Source organism: Pollachius pollachius (assembly GCF_949987615.1).
Source record: "Pollachius pollachius genome assembly, chromosome: 15".
Lineage (NCBI taxonomy): Eukaryota > Metazoa > Chordata > Actinopteri > Gadiformes > Gadidae > Pollachius > Pollachius pollachius.
In genome coordinates, this window is record NC_136948.1 from 7,077,602 (window position 1) to 7,099,090 (window position 21,489).

At 51.1% G+C, this 21,489-nt stretch overlaps 1 protein-coding gene across 1 annotated transcript in view; it reads left to right on the forward strand.

The window, feature by feature from the left end:
• The window catches only part of uggt1 (UDP-glucose glycoprotein glucosyltransferase 1), a 35,728-nt gene extending 14,338 nt beyond the window's left edge, over window positions 1–21,390 (forward strand). The window contains exons 14-40 of the mRNA XM_079752120.1: window positions 320–439; window positions 645–730; window positions 1,706–1,841; window positions 2,339–2,470; window positions 2,896–3,060; window positions 3,843–3,963; window positions 4,258–4,356; window positions 6,554–6,648; window positions 7,267–7,473; window positions 7,671–7,802; window positions 7,948–8,078; window positions 8,956–9,051; window positions 9,339–9,441; window positions 9,817–9,896; window positions 11,606–11,795; window positions 12,312–12,470; window positions 13,001–13,086; window positions 13,323–13,407; window positions 13,531–13,619; window positions 14,295–14,399; window positions 14,656–14,740; window positions 15,177–15,359; window positions 17,209–17,369; window positions 17,646–17,760; window positions 18,416–18,532; window positions 19,950–20,112; window positions 20,241–21,390. Of these exons, the coding sequence (XP_079608246.1) occupies window positions 320–439; window positions 645–730; window positions 1,706–1,841; window positions 2,339–2,470; window positions 2,896–3,060; window positions 3,843–3,963; window positions 4,258–4,356; window positions 6,554–6,648; window positions 7,267–7,473; window positions 7,671–7,802; window positions 7,948–8,078; window positions 8,956–9,051; window positions 9,339–9,441; window positions 9,817–9,896; window positions 11,606–11,795; window positions 12,312–12,470; window positions 13,001–13,086; window positions 13,323–13,407; window positions 13,531–13,619; window positions 14,295–14,399; window positions 14,656–14,740; window positions 15,177–15,359; window positions 17,209–17,369; window positions 17,646–17,760; window positions 18,416–18,532; window positions 19,950–20,112; window positions 20,241–20,260 (3,261 nt within the window). The 3' untranslated portion in view covers window positions 20,261–21,390. The remainder of the gene's footprint in view (window positions 1–319; window positions 440–644; window positions 731–1,705; window positions 1,842–2,338; window positions 2,471–2,895; window positions 3,061–3,842; window positions 3,964–4,257; window positions 4,357–6,553; window positions 6,649–7,266; window positions 7,474–7,670; window positions 7,803–7,947; window positions 8,079–8,955; window positions 9,052–9,338; window positions 9,442–9,816; window positions 9,897–11,605; window positions 11,796–12,311; window positions 12,471–13,000; window positions 13,087–13,322; window positions 13,408–13,530; window positions 13,620–14,294; window positions 14,400–14,655; window positions 14,741–15,176; window positions 15,360–17,208; window positions 17,370–17,645; window positions 17,761–18,415; window positions 18,533–19,949; window positions 20,113–20,240) is intronic.
• The last annotated feature ends 99 nt before the right edge of the window (window positions 21,391–21,489 follow it).

Below are 21,489 nucleotides of genomic sequence, written 5' to 3' on the forward strand. Positions count from 1 at the left end.
ATACTCACCCTACCCCCTGATACTCATCATACCCCCTGATACTCACCCTACCCCCTGATACTCACCCCACCCCCTGATACTCATCATGCTCTTCATACCTCCTGATAGGTGATTATACTGAAACACCTTCTCTTTTGCATTTCTGTCTGTTTGTCTGTCTGTCTCTCCGTCTGTCTCTCTCTGTCTGTCTCTCCATCCGTCTGTCTGTCTTTCTGTCCTCTGTCTCCCTCTCTGTCTATCTGCCTGTCTGTGTTCCCGTCTGTCTGTCCCTCCATCCGTCTGTCTGTCCATCTGTCTGTCTGTGTGCCCCCCCGGTCAGTGGATCAACAACCTGGAGACGGACCACCGCTACAGCTCCTGGCCCTACAACGTCCAGGAGCTGCTGAGGCCCACCTTCCCCGGGGTCATCCGTCAGATCCGCAAGAACTTCCACAACCTGGTGAGTCGTCGTCACCCCCCCCCCCCCCCCCTCCCCCGGGGTCTCAGGTCACCCCTCAGCAAGCGTGTTGTGCTGTCAAACAGGAAGCAAAGGTTTCAGTGATGTCAGAAGAGAAAACGTGTGTGTGTGTGTGTGTGTGTGTGTGCGCGCGCGTTATATGCAACGCTGGAAGCCTTTCTTGGAACTTTTTCTGTGTGTGTTCCAGGTTATTGTTCTGGATCCAACTCAGGAAAACGCTGCAGAACTTCTTAATGTCGCTGAGATGTTCTACACAAACAACATCCCACTGAGGTTCGTGTGTGTGTCTTTGAGCTCATGGTGTGTGTGTGCATGTTTGCTTTTTCGGAAATTTGTTGGTTTTGTTGTTGGATGGTAATCACCCGAAATTAGGAATCGCACTAATACCGTTCTTGTTTACCTCTTGTTTACCTTCTTGTTTACCTCCGCTTGAGCGCGGGTATGCGTCATGGTCATCCTTTCAGAAAAGTTGCAGTGTTTTAATTAGGATCCATTTGTGAAACACAACATGCTCCCTCACGTTTTCCAAATGAAAGTCTGAAGGCAGGAAGCTGCGATAATCTGCCGTGCGAACGCTCTGTCATTCAGGGATCTCTCTGCCTCCTTTGTGACGCAATGCATCTTGGGAGGTTTGTTTGCTCACTGATTATGCGCCGCTCAGATTCTGAACCGTCGCGTCTCACCCCACGAGCAATCCCCAAAGTGAGAACAAATTAAAGCATTTTTAGAGTGATATATTTGCATTGACTTTGGTGCCTTCATGGATGAACAGAGAAAGGTCAAACCTGGGTCGATGCACGGCGTAGACCCGGCCTACATGATTGTTCCAGGTGATCTGCCTTTATGCAACACATTTCATCCAGTTGATCCGTATTTATACAACACAGTGTTTAGGTATCCCTGAGCGAGACACCTCACCCTTACTGCTTCCGACGAGCTGGCTGTCGCCTTGCGTGGTTGTCACCGCCATCGGTGTGTGAATGTGTGCATGAATGGGTAAATGTTGCAGCATTGTAAAGAGCTTTGAGTGGCCACTGCTATGAAAAGCGCGGTATCAATGCATTCCATTTACCATTTACTATTTTAGAATCTCAGATTGTCTTCCGCTAAAACAGGGTGTTTGCGGTCCCTTTCAAAGTCTTTTATGGTTAGCACGTGAAGCCCCCCCCTCCCGACAGCCTGTTGTCCCCAGGCCTGGTGTTGGCCGTGTCAGACCAACAGCCTGTGGTCCTGTGTGTGTGTCCCCAGGATAGGCCTGGTGTTTGTGGTGTCGGACGAGGACGACGTGGACGGGATGGAGGATGCGGGCGTTGCGCTGGTCCGGGCCTACCACTACATGTGCCACGAGGTGGACAGCCAGAGCGCCTTCGAGGCCGTCATATCCGTGAGTTCAGAGAGAGAGAGTGTGTGTGTTTGTGTGTGTGTCCGGAGGATAGTGTGGTGGTTGGGGTTGCTGCTAACAGGTTGAATATATTTGGATACAGTCCTCTGTTAAAAGGCTATACAACTGTTGTTACTGTGTAGAATTTCCTCATTTTTCCTCATATGATAACTTCATCCGTCTCTGTGATGTCTCCTGCTCTGTATTTCTACAAATCTGTCTTTTTACTCGTCCAGTTCATCACCGACCATCTTGTCGTCAGTGTTCATGCCTTTCCCCCAGCTCTCATGTCTTTCTGCATCTTTCTCCTCTCCTTCTCTTCCTCTCACTTTCTCTTCCTCCTCGCTCACCCCCATCTGGTCTTGTCTTACTTAGTTTTGTTTATTTTGCATCTTAGGTTCTCTCTCTCGCGCGCGCTCGCTCTCGTTCTGTCTCAACTGTGACCCAAATGTCGAGCCCTAATCCCCCTCTCCCTCCCTCCCTCCCTCCCTCCCCACCAGATGTTCAACCAGGTGGTGCCGGGGGGGCGGTTGAGCGTGGGTGACGTGGTGAAGGTGCTGGAGAAGAGGTACCCCTACGTAGAGGTCAGCAGCATCCTGGGAGCCGACTCCAGCTACGAGGCCAACAGGAAGGTGAGTCGCTGTCTCTCTTTCTTTCTCTCTTTTTTTCTCGCTCTCTGTCTCTCGGAGCCCACGCCGGGAACGCGGTGCAATGCGTTGTAACATGAAGAAGATACAAAATGTAAAACAACATAAAATATCCATAAATGTTGTTGATGGGCACAGTCAGAGTAAAAATGTAGATGTATTTTGTGGACAGTGAGTGAACCAACTTTACATCACCGTCATTGTAAGAGAACCCTTACAATGCTAGAGGCTGTATCGGTATATACTCCAGACCGGCCGATAGGTGTAAGTGCAAGTCCAGGTATCGGGAAGGAAAGGATGGTATCGGATCATCCTTCGTTTTGAAACGTAACAATATTGAATATTAGCTACGTAAAGCATGTAGGCCGAAAGCTAACCCAACGTGGCTGTGTCCGGCCGCGGTCTCCCAGGAGGGGCGGGGCTACTACGAGCAGACGGGGGTTGGGCCACTGCCCGTGGTGATGTACAACGGGATGCCCTTCCAGCGGGAGCAGCTTGACCCCGACGAGCTGGAGACCGTCACCATGCACAAGATCCTGGAGACCACCACCTTCTTCCAGAGGGCCGTCTACCTGGTACGCACGCACGCACACACACGTGCACATGTACACGTAGACACACATGTTCACACACACATGTACACGTACACACAAACACACGCACGCACGCACACTCACACTGCATGCACACACTGTTACAAAGGAAAACATTTTCAGGAAAACACAAGCTTACTCTGCTTGTAACTCATTTGTTGTCGAAAAATCGAACTCATGTTGAATGTGGTCAGGGGTGCTCGCACTCTTCTGTGTTCTTCATGAGTGGTTCAGCACTGCCTGGCCAGCAGCAGAGCCGCTGTCACACCAAATTTGTACCGGGTGCCAAATTTGTACCGGGTACGTAATCCATACGTAATCCATTCCAAACCTGCCTGGCAACAGATGATCGCAGATTAAATGACACCATTTTCAATCAACAATCATTATTATTCACGTTATCCCCATAGCATTAAGCTATTACTGTTTAAGGAAATAGATGAATACATTGATAATATGAATAAATAAGTTTTAAATATAGTAGATAACTTAAAATAATACCCTTGATATAGTGTTTTTTTTCGACTAATAAATGTAATTTGTAAAGTTAGGGCTATCTGTCTCTGTCGCGCTCAATGAACGACTTCGCGATTGTTCTTGAACCTTCCTACGTCGATCGACACGATCGTCCGCGATCATCTGTTGCCAGGCAGGTTTGGAATGGATTACGTATGGATTACGTACCCGGTACAAATTTGGCACCCGGTACAAATTTGGTGTGACACCGCCTTGCTAATCCCTGCTGTTCCCTGGCTGGCCTGCAGGGGGAGCTGGGCACCGACAACGACGTGGTGGACTTCATGATGAACCAGCCCAACGTGGTGCCGCGCATCAACCCGCGAGTCCTGGACACCAGCAGGACCTACCTGGACCTGTCCGACACCAGTGAGGATACACACAAGCAAACGCACGCGCACAAAGACACACACACATGCGCAAAAACACACGCACATGCACGAAAACACACGCACACATGCATGAAAACACACACATGCACAAAAACACACACGTGCACAAAAACACACACTCGTAAAAAATCCAAACACGCACCAAAACACACACACACACGCACAAAAACACAGCCACACGCACCAAAACACACACACACACACACACAGCCCTTTCTTCTGCTTGATTCCAGTCAATCCATTTCTCGGTGTGCCTCCCTCTCTCTCGTAGACAACTTCTTTGTGGACGACTATGCCCGCTTCTCGACCCTGGATACCAAACAAAGGAGTACGGCCGTGGCCAACAGCATGAACTACATGACCAAGAAAGGTACCGCTGCTCGTGTTCAAAGTGTTTCCTTCAGTGACAAGAAAGGGGGTTTGAATGGGGCGAGTCAAATGGGGATAATCTCTTTGTTCTATCTATTCTCTCCACCTTCTCTCCGTCTTATGATCCGTCTGCCTCCCCCCTCACACCTCCTCCCTCCTGCCCCCTCCTCTCTGAATCAGGGATGACTGCTAACAGTAAGCAAACTTCCCTTTCTTTTCCCTTTTTCCTGCTATTTCGTCTTTAATCCTTAAACCTGCACTATGAACGTTATCCAAACTGCAGCCTCTAGTGGCTCAAGTATGAGCTACGGTTATAGCTTCATCATTTCCAGACTACCAGGGGAGAAAAGTGGACTGGAATCAAAGGATTTAAAGAAAGAACGTCGACAACAACGGGGGGGAAAGTACGGACCAGAATAAATGGAGTTAGAGAAAAGTATGTCCCCGATGGGGCTGATGCTCGATGAGGGTGTTGTATTCTCAGAAATCATTCTATTTCAGAGATCTTGCACTGGAGTAGAAATGTGAGGCAGAGTGCAGGTTTAATCTTTTTGAACTGCTCGTGCCTGCGTCAACGTCTAACTTCTACCTTCCAACCCCTGTGTGCTTCAGTGTCTTTCTCTCTCCCGTCCCACATCCCTCCTTCGCCTGCATTGGCCCTCTGAAGTCCCCCCTGTGTAACCCACTTACATCGCTCCCAAACCCCACTCGTCACATTCTAATGAAGCCTATATATATACGCAGCTCGCGTAGCCCTCAATTAACTTCCAGCTCCTTTTTAGTTTTGGTTTGTTCCACCTGCACGAGCGTAGCATTGTTTCGGGGCGTGGGCGTGAGGTCTGAGCCGTTGTGTGGATGAGAGGAGGCAGCGCTTTACCACGGCTGTAAGCCTCCTCACCCGGCACACGCCTCCATCCTCCGCACCACAGTATGGGCCTCTGGTCCTCCGCATCAGTCCTCCCCCCTCATGCTCCTTCCTCCCCCCTCATGCTCCATCCTCCCCCCTCATGCCCCATCCTCCCCCCTCATGCTCCATCCTCCCCCCTCATGCTCCATCCTCCCCCTCATGCCCCTCCCTCCCCCCTCATGCCCCACCCTCCCCCTCATGCCCCTCCCTCTCCCCTCATGCCCCACCCTCTCCCCTCATGCCCCTCCCTCTCCCCTCATGCCCCACCCCCTCCCCCCTCATGCTCCATCCTCCCCCCTCATGCCCCTCCCCCTCCCCCCTCATGCCCCACCCTCCCCCTCATGCCCCTCCCCCCTCATGCCCCACCCTCCCCCTCATGCCCCTCCCCCTCCCCTCATGCCCCTCCCCCTCCCCTCATGCCCCACCCTCCCCCTCATGCCCCTCCCCCTCCCCTCATGCCCCATCCTCCCCCCTCATGCCCCTCCCTCTCCCCTCATGCCCGTACCCCTCCCCTCATGCCCCACCCTCCCCCCTCATGCCCCTCCCCCTCCCTCCTCATGCCCCACCCTCCCCCCTCATGCCCCACCCTCCCCCCTCATGCCCCTCCCTCTCCCCTCATGCCCCTCCCTCTCCCCTCATGCCCCACCCTCCCCCCTCATGCCCCTCCCTCCCCCCTCATGCCCCACCCTCCCCCTCATGCCCCTCCCTCTCCCCTCATGCCCCACCCTCCCCCTCATGCCCCTCCCTCTCCCCTCATGCCCCACCCTCCCCCCTCATGCCCCTCCCTCCCCCCTCATGCCCCTCCCTCTCCCCTCATGCCCCACCCCCTCCCCCCTCATGCTCCATCCTCCCCCCTCATGCCCCTCCCCCTCCCCTCATGCCCCACCCTCCCCCCTCATGCCCCTCCCCCTCCCCTCATGCCCCACCCTCCCCCCTCATGCCCCTCCCCCTCCCCTCATGCCCCATCCTCCCCCCTCATGCCCCTCCCTCTCCCCTCATGCCCCTCCCTCCCTCCTCATGCCCCACCCTCCCCCCTCATGCCCCTCCCCCTCCCCTCATGCCCCTCCCCCTCCCCTCATGCCCCTCCCTCCCTCCTCATGCCCCACCCCCTCCCCTCATGCCCCACCCTCCCCCTTCATGCCCCTCCCTCCCCCCTCATGCCCCACCCTCCCCCCTCATGCCCCTCCCTCCCCCCTCATGGCCCTCCCTCCCTCCTCATGCCCCGCCTCTGATTGGTCCCGTTGTGGCCATGACCTCATCCACTGTCGTCCTTCGTTGTTGTTGTTGCCAGATGATGGCTTCGTCCGTCCCGTCACCTTCTGGGTGGTGGGAGACTTCGACCAGCCGTCCGGACGCCAGCTGCTCTACGACGCCATCAAACACATGGTAACGTGCACACACATACACATACCCACACACACACACACACACACATGCGTAAACACGCACACATGCAAGCAAGCACGCACACACATACACAAGCAAGCAAGCAAGCACGCACATACTTACATATGCACCCACGCTCACACACATACACATACACACGCACGCACTCTGACACACATACACACACACACACACCAGCAAAGGTATTACAGAAAGTGGGGAAACGCAAGATTCTCTAAAATCAATCCATTATGCAACGTGCCAAAAAAAAAAAATACAGTTTAGTCTGCGCAATCTTCTTCATTTAATCAAATGAAGACTAGCAGTTTTCCAAGATAAATAGCAGGCCACTGTCCGCCAGGAAGATGGAATATTAAAACCCATTTAACACAGCCATGCTGCCACTTGGGGGACGAGCAGGCAGAGGTGCTGGGCTGCTGTTTATATTTCCCCGTGTTGGTGTTAATGGTACCACAACACAGAACACACCTAGCTTCACGGCGTCGGCCTATCGATCAACGGCGACCAGAACCTCAGCCTGGGCTGGTTCATGGCGCCATGAAAGCCGTACGTGCTGTAAACACGACCCTCCCCCCCCCCCCCCCCCCCCCCCGACAGAAAAGCAGCAACAACGTGCGTCTGGGGATGATCAACAACCCGTCGGCGGCGGTCACACCGGAGAGCAGCCGCGTGGCGCGGGCCGTCTGGGCCGCCATGCAGACGCAGACCGCCAACAACGCCAAGAACTTCATCACCAAGATGGCGAAGGAGGACACGGCCAAGGCGCTGGAGGCCGGCGCAGACATACGCAGCTTCGCCGTCGGGGTGAGGGGGGTGTGTGTGTGTGTGGGCATGTGTTCACAGGAGTGTGTATGCGTGCGTGTGTGTGAATCTTTGTGCGTGCATACGTTTGTGTTTCACAATTTAAAACGCCACCCACATAGAACCCGCATTGTCCGTGTCTCCAGGCTCTAACCCCGGCCTCCATGTTTTCCTCATGCCCCCCCCCCCCCCCCTCCCAGGGTATGGACTTGGATCTGTTCCAGAGCGCCTACGACGGGCCCAAGCTGGACTTCCTGCTGTCACACAGCGTCTACTGCAGCCACGCCCTAAAGCTGAGGAGGGGCCAGAGGGCCGTGGTCAGCAACGGAAGAGTGAGTGCACAAACACACACACAGACACACACACACACACACACACACACACACTCTTACACACTCTTACACAAGCACATGCAAATCTACACTGTCGCTGACTCGCACAAACGTGTACTCTTGCTGTCTCTCTCCGTACCTGCAGGTCATTGGTCCGCTGGGAGATGAGGAGGTCTTTAACCAGGATGACTTCCTCCTATTGGAGAGCATCATCCTCAAGACCTCCGGAGAGCCAATCAAAACCAAGGTTCTGCAGTTTGGAATCGAGGAGGACCGGTAAGCACCTCTCCTCTCTCACACCACCACCACCACCACCACCACCACCAGCACCACCTCCGTCTCCACCACTCCACAGCACCTCCACTCATCATCACCACAAGAACCACCAAGACCATTACACCAACACCTTAACCACCACCTCCACCAACACCTTAACCACCACCTCCACCAGCACCTTAACAACCACCCCCACCAACACCCTAACCACAACCTCCACCAACACCTTAACCACCACCCCCACTAACACCCTAACCACCACCTCCACCACCAACCCTCTCTTCCACATCACCACCATCACCACCCCGATTAACTTTATCACACACACGTTGAGTTGGTGTGTGTTGCTGCGATGACCTTCTCACCGGGCGGGGAGAAGGGAGGCCCTTGGTTAAATCGGCCCTTGGGGGGCCCGCTGAGTCAGCACTCCCCCAGCCTCGAGGTCACCTCGGTCACGGTGAAGCGCGGGTCATGGTAAAGTCGCTGACTCGCGCTATAGCTATTTGATGATGGCCTCAGTTTCGATCAAACTGAAAAATGTGAGCAGACTTGTGGCTAATGATCTGTGGCCACGAGCAAACGACTGCTACTGCGGTTCCCTGAGTGTCGTTCGTACATTACCTTTACTGCGTAGTGGACATCAGCTCACTGGGGGGTGGACATCAGCTCACTGGGGGGTGGACATCAGCTCACTGGGGGGTGGACATCAGCTCACTGGGGAGTGGACATCAGCTCACTGGGGAGTGGACATCAGCTCACTGGGTCTGGAGTTTCATTGTGTGTGTGTGTGTGTGTGTGTGTGTGTGTGTGTGTGTGTGTGTGTGTGTGTGTGTGTGTGTGTGTGTGTGTGTGTGTGTGTGTGTGTGTGTGGGAGTAGGGCCAGTGACTTGGTGATGAAGGTGGACGCTCTGCTCTCCGCTCAGCCCAAGGGAGAGGCCAGGGTGGAGTACGGCTTCGCTGATGACCGCTTCAGGTAAGCTAAACCAGGGTGTGTGTGTATATATATATATACATGCCTATGTTATTTCTTTCTTTTTCAAATTTTTGGTACTAAGAACTTTTTTCATGCATCCTCCTTTGACTGACTTGTGTGTAAAATAATCACATTATATCAAACTGAAGTTTTCCTTCGACACAATTAAACCTTTTTTCAAAGTGTATCAAAGCGAACATCTAACTCAATATTCTCCGCTCACCAAATGCACCCAGGCTCCATCTGGCTGCCCTGCTAATTGGCTGTTGTTGTTGTGGTGTTCTCAGTGCTGTGAAGATCCGGCCCAGAGAGGGGGAGGTCTACTTTGATGTGGTTGCCGTGGTGGATCCTGTAACGAGGGACGCCCAGAAAGTAGCTCCGCTGCTGCTGGTACGTTCACACGCGGTCCGGTCCAGTCTTGTCCGGTCCTGACCGGTCCGGTCCAGTCGTGGCAAGAGTTTTAGTTTTTAAAGATTCTGTATCTTCTCTGATCAATCAAGGCAAAGGTTGACCCTCATTTTGACCAAGCAGGAAACCCTTGGCTTGTAAAATATCCTTGCCTGAATCAACATTAATAGATGTATTTATTATGTATTTTATTTAATATCTGTCCTGCTTAATCCTCTCAAAACAACTTGAGGAGTTGTTGCCCACAGCCAGTGAGGAAGATGAAGTAACAGGAGAGGTCGCTGTGAGTGATCCAAACCTAACTATCCCCTCCTTCTTTCCTTCCTCCTCCCGGCCCGGTCGACCTGTGACCCCTAGGTTCTGAAGCAGCTGGTGAACATCAATCTGAGGGTCTTCATGAACTGTCAATCCAAACTGTCTGACCTGCCTCTCAAGAGGTGAGCTCACCTCCCCCTCCCGTTTATAAAGTCACCTCCACCTCCAGATTATAACGTCACCTCCACCTCCAGATTATAACATTACCTCCACCTCCAGATTATAGCATCACCTCCACCTCCAGTTTATAAAGTCACCTCCACCTCCAGATTATAACATCACCTCCACCTCCAGTTTATAAAGTCACCTCCACCTCCAGATTATAACGTCACCTCACCTCCACCTCCAGATTATAACATCACCTCCACCTCCAGTTTATAAAGTCACCTCCACCTGTTTATAAAGTCACCTCCACCTCCAGATTATAACATCACCTCACCTCCAGATTATAACATCACCTCACCTCCACCTCCAGATTATAACATCACCTCCACCTCCAGTTTATAAAGTCACCTCCACCTCCAGATTATAACATCACCTCCATCTCCAGTTTACAAAGCCACCTCCACCTGTTTATAAAGTCACCTCCACCTCCAGATTATAACATCACCTCACCTCCACCTCCAGATTATAACATCACCTCACCTCCACCTCCAGTTTATAAAATCACCTCCACCTCCAGATTATAACATCACCTCCACCTCCAGTTTATAAAGTCACCTCCACCTCCAGATTATAACATCACCTCCACCTCCAGTTTATAAAGTCACCTCCACCTCCAGATTATAACATCACCTCCACCTGTTTATAATGTCACCTCCACCTCCAGATTATAACATCACCTCACCTCCAGATTATAACATCACCTCACCTCCACCTCCAGATTATAACATCACCTCCACCTCCAGTTTATAAAGTCACCTCCACCTCCAGATTATAACATCACCGCCACCTCCAGTTTACAAAACCACCTCCACCTGTTTATAAAGTCACCTCCACCTCCAGATTATAACATCACCTCCACCTCCAGTTTATAAAGTCACCTCCACCTCCAGATTATAACATCACCTCCACCTCCAGTTTAAAATGTCACCTCCACCTCCTGGTTCTAAAGTCACCTCCGCCTAGTGTTTATAACACCTCCTGCGGATGAAGCCACCATCATTAAAGTGCAGTTCTCTCTCTGCGAGCTGTGTAATTCAAACCTCTGGAAGACCCATCAGGATGCCAGGAGGTGTTTATCTGTTTACCTCAACGCCAAGCGGAGAGGAGAACGCGTGCCCTTGTAAAGTACTGTGATTGAGCCCATTTCTAATATATTCACAGTTATTGATTTTATAATCTCAAAAGATTAACGTCACCCACAATACCAAACCGACAGCAGTGTTGGCCTTTTAAAGACGTTCTGAGTTGGGGGCTACATAATTGAAAATGTAAAATATGATAACGTATCATTTCAATAATGTAGCACACAGCGTCAATACAGTCGACCTCCACTGCAGATGATTTATCACAGTCCATCGTCTGCAATCCATCTGCCCTCGTTTTCAGTCTACTTTCTGGAGTCCACTTTTCATGTTTTCAGGCGTTTTGACCACCGTCCCGTACTCTCCCTGGACCCTCATCCCCATCCTGTACCCCCTCTTCCCCGTCCTGGGGCCCCTCTCCTCCTCTCCCCCCGTCCTGTACCCCCTCTTCCCCGTCCTGGGGCCCCTCTCCTCCTCTCCCCCCGTCCTGTACCCCCTCTTCCCCGTCCTGGGGCCCCTCTCCTCCTCTCCCCCCGTCCTGCGTCTCTGACCCCCCCTCCTCTCCGCCCCCCTGTGTCTCCTAGCTTCTACCGCTACGTGCTGGAGCCGGAGGTGGGGTTCCAGGCGGACGGAAGTGTCTCGGCGGGGCCCCTAGCCCGCTTCCTGGACATGCCCCAGACGCCCCTCTTCACCCTGAACCTCAACACGCCCGAGAGCTGGATGGTGGAGTCAGTGGGCACGCGGTACGACCTGGACAACATCTACCTGGAGGAGGTACGGGGCTGCGGTCGGGCTTCAGGGGCTCCCTCTAGGGGTGGACACGAGCTATTGTTGCAGAGGGCTCCCTCTAGGGGTGGACACGAGCTATTGTTGCAGAGGGCTCCCTCTAGGGGTGGACACGAGCTATTGTTTCAGAGGGCTCCCTCTAGGGGTGGACACGAGCTGTTGTTGCAGAGGGCTCCCTCTAGGGGTGGACAAGAGCTGTTGTTGCAGAGGGCTCCCTCTAGGGGTGGACGCGAGCTATTGTTGCAGAGGGCTCCCTCTAGGGGTGGACACGAGCTGTTGTTGCAGAGGGCTCCCTCAAGGGGTGGACACGTGCTGTTGCACGCACAGCCAGGCCTTAACTCTCTTTTTAGCACTAAGTATACCTATATTGACATTTGTAAACACATTTGTGGTACTAGTACTCCCCCCTCCCCTCGCTTATTCCCGTTTACATGCAGCCCTGTTTCTGTTTGAGTGGGAGGCAGGAGAGCAGGCGTGCACCTAACACCTTGCCCGCCCCCCCAGGTGGACAGCATTGTGGCGGCCCAGTACGAGCTGGAGCACCTCCTCCTGGAGGGGCACTGCTTCGACGTGAGCACGGGACAGCCCCCCCGCGGCCTGCAGTTCACCCTGGGGACCGCCTCCCAGCCCGTCATCGTGGACACCATCGTCATGGCGAACCTGGTGAGTGCCCCCCCCCCCCACTAGAATAACATTTAAAGGAGGAGTAGCAGTAGGAGTGCTTTGTGCTCTGATGTTACCGTTGTGTACTGTGAGAGGCATATTGTGCGGGGTTCTGATTGGGTGTGGAGGTGAGAGGCGGGTCGTAAGGGGTTCTGATTGGGTGTGGAGGTGAGAGGCGGGTCGTAAGGGGTTCTGATTGGGTGTGGAGGTGAGAGGCGGGTCGTAAGGGTCACTGATTGGGTGTGGAGGTGAGAGGCGGGTCGTAAGGGGTTCTGATTGGGTGTGGAGGTGAGAGGCGGGTCTTAAGGGGTTCTGATTGGGTGTGGAGGTGAGAGGCGGGTCGTAAGGGGTTCTGTTTGGGTGTGGAGGTGAGAGGCGGTTCGTAAGGGGTTCTGATTGGGTGTGGAGGTGAGAGGCGGGTCGTAAGGGGTTCTGATTGGGGGTGGAGGTGAGAGGCGGGTCGTAAGGGGTTCTGATTGGGTGTGGAGGTGAGAGGCGGGTCTTAAGGGGTTCTGATTGGCTCTCTGCAGGGATACTTCCAGCTGAAGGCCAACCCCGGAGCCTGGACCCTGAAGCTGAGGAAAGGACGCTCAGACGACATCTACAAGATCTACAGGTGAGCGGGGAGGGGGGACAGGTGAGGGCGGGACAGGTGAGGGCGGGACAGGTGAGGGTGAGGGAGCGGACAGGTGAGGGAGCGGACAGGTGAGGGAGCGGACAGGTGAGGGCCCCAGCATTGTCGACTGTCGAGACGGTCCACAACACGGGTTCAGCTGCGGGCCTTGCACCTTTGTACCTTTTTTTTTTATGCTCGGATCTAACTTGTAGTATTTCTATATTTCTTTATTGAAGCCATGACGGTACAGACTCCCCGGCAGACTCTGATGACATCACAGTGGTGTTGAACAACTTCAAGACAAGGGTCATCAAAGTCAAGGTTGGTTGGCCAGCAGTCTGCAAAGTATTGTGTGGTGTGTGGAGAGAGAGAGAGAGAGAGAGTGTGTGTGTGTGTGTGTGTGTGTGTGTGCTGTCGACATGACTGTCACGGTTCTGGTCTCAGGTGCAGAAGAAGGCAGACAAGATGAGCGAGGAGCTGCTGAGCGACGGAACCCCGGAGAACGACTCTGGGTTCTGGGAGTCGCTGACCAGGTACGGCGCCCCTCACCACTAACCCTCACCCCGTCTACACTGGGACCACCCGGTACGGCCACCCTCACCACTCACCCTAACCCCGTCTACACTGGGACCACCGGGTACAGACACTCTTTTATCCAAAGTGACTTACATTAACCCATTTGTACGGCTGCTGTGCGGCGCAACATTGTATCTAGTAGATACAATGTTGCTCCGCGCAGCCGGTACAAATGGGTTAAGACCGGATTGCGCATCAATGCGTGTTTACCATTAAAGGTAAACACGCACAGATGCGTGATCCGGTCTGAATGGGTTAAGAACCTTTGTCAGAAGAAGAGAAACAACGATATATCGCTGTCATGACAGTAAGGATGTTCATAGAACCAAGTGCCAAGCAGGCTTAACCCCTTCCCTGTATACAACAAAGAGAGCTAGGATCAGACGCTACAAAATGCTAAGAACTAGGTGCCAGGACGTACAAACATACAATAAACCTTCTCCGACCAGGTATAAAGTCACTGGAGGTGTGCGTTCGCTGGAGATCTTGTGTTCGCTGGAGATCTTTGTTCACTTGACATGAGATCCGTGGTCACTTGAGATCCGTGTGGACCTGAGATCTGTGTTTGGGGAACAGATTCAAACGTCATTGCTCTCGTTTTTAATATCTCCCTCCTTCCTTCCTTTCTCCAGAGGGTTCACGGGCGGGGTGAAGACAGAAGAGCCCAAGCAGGAGAAAGACGACGTCATCAACATCTTCTCTGTGGCATCGGGTCACCTGTACGAAAGATTCCTCAGGTGAGTGATAGGTCACCTGTATAGACGATCGTCAGGTTCCTTTTCCAATAATTATAGTATTTTTTTCTGGTTGCTATTCTCATTCAAAAACAAGTCGATATTTTCGTATGTACTCTTTATTGTAAATGCAGATATGCAGTATTTTCTATATATATTGTTCTTGATTCAGATTGTATTTATTTAAAAAAGATGTTCCGAAGAATTTCCTCATCTTAAACTCTCTGTTTGAGTCTCTGTTCTCTGGTTCTCCTCTCAGGATCATGATGCTGTCGGTTCTGAAGAACACCCAGACTCCCGTCAAGTTCTGGTTCCTCAAGAACTTCCTGTCACCGGCCTTCAAGGTCTGCCCCGGTCCCTCTCCAAACCACATTAGAACGTTACACTTGCCTTTTTTACAGCTAGATTCACATTTTACTCCAAATTTGTTTGGATCCCACAAACAGTAAAAAAATAAAACTTTCTCAAAGTAAAGAAATTAAAAATCTCGACACATCCAGTTAAAACATTCTCATTTTGTAATAGTATATTTAATATGATATATGTATGTGTATATATATATATATATTAATTAGATATAATAATATCATTTATTTTATATTTTATATGTTTCTATGAATATTGTAATATGTCTATACATATTATATCAAATCGTATATATTCAATATTTTAAATGGATATTGTATTTTTTGATATATTCCATTGTATCTAGTCATGCATATTTGTTTTTTTTTTATTTTTTTTTCTGCACATCATAACATTGTGTGCGTGTGTGTGCAGGAGTCCATCCCCCACATGGCAGTGGAGTACGGGTTCCAGTATGAGCTGGTCCAGTACAAGTGGCCCCGCTGGCTGCACCAGCAGAGGGAGAAGCAGAGGATCATCTGGGGCTACAAGATCCTCTTCCTGGACGTGCTTTTCCCGCTGGCCGTCGACAAGTTCCTGTTTGTGGACGCCGACCAGGTCAGCGCCCCGCAGGTCACATGGGCCTCAGCGCCGAGCGGCCATTCTGGTTCTAAACGTTAGCTCACGTTGGTTAAGGTTTTAGAACAAGCATTAGTGCAGGGTTAGCCAATCCCAAGTAGCTGCTACCCCCAGGATACCACGATAAATGTACGATATACTGCATCTATATATCAATGTATATCTATAGATTGATGTATGTCGATATATATATCGATGTATATCTATATATTGATGTATCGATGTATGTCGATATATATATCGATGTATATCTATATATTGATGTATCGATGTATGTCGATATATATATATCGATGTATATCTATATATTGATGTATCAATGTATGTCTATATATTGATGTGTCGATATATATATCGATGTATATCTATATATTGATGTATCGATGTATATCTATATATTGATGTATCAATGTATGTCGATATATATATCGATGTATATCTATATATTGATGTATCGATGTATATCTAAATATATATATATATTGATATACATCGATACTCCAATATATAGATATACGCCTAACCCTAACTCTACTCTACTCGTTAGGGTTAGGCGTATATCTATATATTGATAGGCTAGGGCTTTTATCTATTTATGTTGCTATAGAGATGTTAAAATTGAATTGAAGTTATGTGTTTGTTTTTTTTGTGTGTTATGTTTACTTATTTCTATGAGCGTTAGGGCCTCTGATTATTCGAAATTATAAAGTTGAATCAGTTCTTATATTATTAATATTCAGACAGAGTGCATTTGCAGCACAATATTCAACAAGCTCCCATTCCAACGCTTTCTTATGCTTTCTCTCATCTGTCGTCGAGTTTTGCCTGCTTCAGTTATTCAAAACAATCGTTAGTGTCGGGAGAGAAGAGGAGTAAGTATAGTGACTCCAGGGTCTTCCAAGGTCGCCCCCCCCTCTCTCTCAGGCCGGGCGATTTGTTTCTTATTCTTTGCCGTTCATCCTTTTGGGCGACTTTGTAAACGTGGTGATTAATGAGGACCTGGCGGCCATATATCCCCGTGGCTGCGAAGACGATCGCTTTGACCAACTCTGGGCTTTATGGAACAAAATGTCTCTTCAAAGTTGCTCCCCAATCCATGCAATAAATCACTCGGCTCCTCTCGCACTGTCCTGACCGAAACCTCCTTATTCTCCTCTTCTCATCCATTCATCATTCTCCCCTGACTCCTCCTCTTCCTCTTGACCTCCTCTTCCTCTCCCCCCTCCTCCTCGTCTTCCCCACTCCACCTCCTGATCCTGATCCTCCCCCCTTCCTCCTCGCCCCACCTCCTCCTCCCCTCCCCCCCTTTCTCCTCCTCCTCCCCCTCGCCATACTTCTCCTCCTCCTCCTCCTCCCCCTCGCCATCCTTCTCCTCCTCCTCCTCCTCCCCCTCGCCATTCTTCTCCTCCTCCCCTCCCCCCCTTCTCCTCCTCCCCCCCCCTCCCCCCTTCCTCCTCGCCCCACCTCCTCCCCTCCCCCCCTTTCTCCTCCTCCTCCCCCTCGCCATCCTTCTCCTCCTCCTCCTCCTCCTCCCCCTCGCCATCCTTCTCCTCCTCCCCTCCCCCCTTTCTCCTCCTCCTCCCCCTCGCCATCCTTCTCCTCCTCCTCCCCCTCGCCATCCTTCTCCTCCTCCCCTCCCCCCCTTTCTCCTCCTCCCCCCCTCCCCCCTTCCTCCTCGCCCCACCTCCTCCCCTCCCCCCCTTTCTCCTCCTCCTCCCCCTCGCCATCCTTCTCCTCCTCCTCCTCCTCCCCCTCGCCATCCTTCTCCTCCTCCCCTCCCCCCCTTTCTCCTCCTCCTCCCCCTCGTCATCCTCCTCCTCCTCCTCAGATCGTACGTACAGACCTGAAGGAGCTGCGTGACTTTGACCTGGAGGGCGCCCCCTATGGCTACACGCCGTTCTGCGAGAGCCGGCGGGAGATGGACGGATACCGCTTCTGGAAGTCTGGCTACTGGGCCAGTCACCTGGCGGGCAGGAAGTACCATATCAGGTAGAAGACGCTCTTTATACTGGGCCGTTTGTTGGTCTCTAAAGGGTTACCTCAATGTAAAATATCTGAATAGATTGGACGGTTCCAGCGCGTATGTGTACATGCATGTGCATCTCAATGCTCTCCCAATTATTTTCACTGCGTGTTCGGAATCGCGGGGAGTTGAATAAAACGCTTGAATGCTTCGAGTCGTATTCTTGTAGTTCTTGATTTTGCCGGCCTCTTCCAAAGTTGCTCCTTCAGTGCGTCTAACAAGCGTGTGCGTGTGTGTGCCAGTGCTCTCTACGTGGTGGACCTGAAGAAGTTCCGTAAGATCGCCGCCGGAGACCGACTCAGGGGGCAGTACCAGGGCCTCAGCCAGGACCCCAACAGCCTCTCCAACCTCGACCAGGTCTGTCTCTCTAGACCAGGTCTGTCTCTCTGACCTGGACCAATTCTGTCTCTCTACCCTCGACCAGGTCTGTCTCTCTAGACCAGGTCTGTCTCTCTGACCTGGACCAATTCTGTCTCTCTACCCTCGACCGGGTCTGTCTCTCTAGACCGGGTCTGTCTCTCTACCCTGGACCAGGTCGGTCTCTCTAGACCAGGTCTCCCTGACCTGGACCAATTCTGTCTCTCTACCCTGGACCAGGTCAGTCTCTCTGACCTGGACCAGGTCTGTCTCTGTTAACTGGACCAGGTCTGTCTCTCTACCCTGGACCAGGTCTGTCTCTCTGACCTGGACCAGGTCCGTCTCTCTAGACCAGGTCTTTCTCTCTACCCTGGACCAGGTCTGTTTCTCTAAACCAGGTTGGTCTCTCTGACCTGGACCAGGTCAGTCTCTCTAGACTAGGTCGGTCTCTCTACCCTGGACCAGGTTTTACTCTCTACACTGGACCAGGTCTGTCTCTCTGACCTGGACCAGGTCGGTCTCTCTGCTTGCTTATCTGTCTCTCTGCCTGCCTGTCTGTCTCTCTAGCCTGGACCAGGGATGTCTCTCTGCCTGCATACCCCTCCTCACCAGAACGTGATGTGTGTATTCATGCTGTAACTCCTCCCCCCCCCAGGACCTTCCAAACAACATGATCCACCAGGTGCCCATCAAGTCCCTCCCCCAGGAGTGGCTGTGGTGCGAGACCTGGTGTGACGACAGCTCCAAGAAGAAGGCCAAGACCATAGACCTGGTAGGACCACCGATCTCTCTACCCTCACCTGAACTAGTCTACCCTCACCTGGCCTAGTCTACCCTCACCTGAACTATAACTACCCTCACCTGACCTAGTCTACCTCTCACCTGACCTAGTCTACCGCTCACCTGACCTAGTCTACCTCTCACCTGACCTAGTCTACCCCAACCTGAACTAGTCTACCCTCACCTGGCCTAGTCTACCCTCACCTGAACTAGTCTACCCTCACCTGAACTAGTCTACCCCTCACCTGGCCTAGTCTACCTCTCACCTGAACTAGTCTACCTCTCACCTGGCCTAGTCTACCTCTTACCTGACCTAGTCTACCCTCACCTGACCTAGTCTACCTCTCACCTGACCTAGTCTACCTCTCACCTGACCTAGTCTACCCTCACCTGAACTAGTCTACCCTCACCTGAACTAGTCAACCCTGACTTGACCGAGTCAACCCTGGGAGGTCTTCAACTGCTCCCTACCCTCACCTGACCTAGTCGACCTTTATAGGATCAGTCAACACTGTTCCAACAGTGTTGAACGTATTTTTTGGGTGAAAGCGCACAAGTCCTGAAACCTGGTCCCAGGGTGGATAAGATGAATTAATGAATGCCTTTTATCGTCACTATACATAGTACAATGAGATGGAAAGCATCTCCTTTCCAGTGCATACACATGTAGACTATAAAAATACAAATCTAATAACGTACAAAAAGTAATAAATAGTGCAGAAAAAAGGGGGTGGGGGGGTTAAAGTGCATGAGGTCAGTCCATGTGTGAGTTCAGGGTGGTAATGGCTTTTGGAAAAAACCTGTTATTGAGTCTGTGAGTCCTTGTTTTGATGCACCTTGTTTGACTTGTTTGTCCCGCCTCCCTGAGGGCAGCGGGACAAACAAGTCTGACCCAGGGTGACGGCTTCAAGATAAAAATGGAGCTATGCGTTTTCGTGTTAAGGTTTAGAGGTCATCACCTGCTCCCTACCCTCCCCTGACCTGACCTAGTCGACCCTGAGAGGTCATCACCTGCTCCCTACCCTCCCCTGACTTAGTCTACATCCATTTAGAAAGAGAAACAAACACTCTGCTGGTGTTTCCCAGGAGATGGTATTGTTTCCGCCAAAGTGATCAGTGTTCAGTTTTGTTGTCTCCCACATTGTTTTAATGCTATCATGCGTAATAATACACATTTTATTTATCCTATTGTTGTTGTTATTCACTAAAGGTCGTTATGATGTTATATGATATTAATCTAACGTTGTTGTACACATTTTACACCACTACTACTATACTACTGTTGAACCATAGAAATTGCTAAACTAAGCTCAACTCAGCTAAACTAAGCTAAAATCAGCTAAGTTAAACTAAGCTAAGCTTAAATAAACTAAGCTAAGCTACCTCCCTGTGCGTCCCGCCCGCTCCAGTGCAACAACCCGCGGACCAAGGAACCCAAGTTGCACGCGGCGGTCCGCATCGTCCCGGAGTGGGCCGACTACGACCAGGAGGTCAAACGGCTCCTCAGCAGGGTCCAAGAGGGACAGCACACAGACCCCCAGACCCCCACCGGGAAACAGCCCAGCGGCAAAGGTAACGCACACGCACGGAGACACACACACATACACAGATGGAGAGATACATACATGTTATCTCTGCATAAAGTAATCAAACGCTCTCTCTCCCCCTCTCCCTTTTTTACTTCTCCCTTTGTTTCTCAGATCCCCGCATAGAGTTGTAGTGCCCTGGGACGGCCAGGGAAGAGGTGGTGGGTTGGACTCTGTTTAAAGAGTCCCCTACTCTTTCCTCCTCCTCCTCCCCTCTCTGCCCCTCTTCTCCTCCTTGGGAGCAGACAGCTGAAAGACTGGCCGCAAGCCGCTCCTAAATGATGGACACGTTGTTCTGATGTTTAATTTCGCCCTTTTTATACAGTGTAGTCTGGAACTATTTGTGTGTTTGTGCCTGTGTTTGAGCGTGTGTGTGGGTGCGTGACCGTGTGTATGTGTGTGCGTGCGTGGGTAAGTGTGTGCCCATGGGGGTAATCAGAGTGTAGCTGATCACGTAGCACTGTTGCTGACGTGTTGATGTGCGTTCGGTTGTGCGGAACGCTGCTCTGTTTCTTGGTGTTTGTTTTGTTTGTTTGTTCCCGGCTGTACGGGAGGAAGTTGTACCGTTCCCTAGCCGGTGAAATATTTTGAAATATCGAAGATAGAAACGGTAAACTAGATAACAGATCACCATACAATAGCGCAAACACTCTGGACCAGACTCTTGTTTTGATGTTCCTTAGTCTTCGGTGAGTCTAAAGGGGATTTCTTTTTTTTTTTTTTTATAATGGCTCTTTCTTAGATGGTGGAACGAAGATTACCGTACGACGAAGCCTCAACCAGAAATACTTGAGAAAGTTGAAATACAACGCAACAGTACATTTTATGTCAACTTTCCCAAAGCCGTAGAGAATGGCCGTCCAGAACCGAATAGCATTCTCATAAGTTACCTTTAACCAAGACATCTAGTTCCCATCATCCCTTACTGTAATTTGAGTATCTCTCCCCCGTGATCAGGGACACCTGATGTTCTCCTGTAAGTCCTGTGGTTGTAAACGACCCTCCCTCAGACAATAAAGTCTCAGCCAACATCATCTGTGGCCTTGTGCTTTGTGTCTGGAGTGAAATGCACTGGGGCGTTGTGAACTGAAACAGAGTTTGACACTCTTTCGTAACACAAGTTCAGACATTATTATTATTAATAGCAAAACTTAATGTTTCCACTATCTTAAAATGACCTGGATAAGTGTTTTGTCAATATACATCATGGAAGTGATATAAATGATTTGCTCAATAAAATCTCATCCTTTAACTGATAGATGAAACAAATAAAAAGTGCTGTCCCTCACGTACCTTTGTTTACAAGAAATGTACCACGGAAACCGACCGTTCACATCAAACAGTAGCACAGCCAGTCATAGGA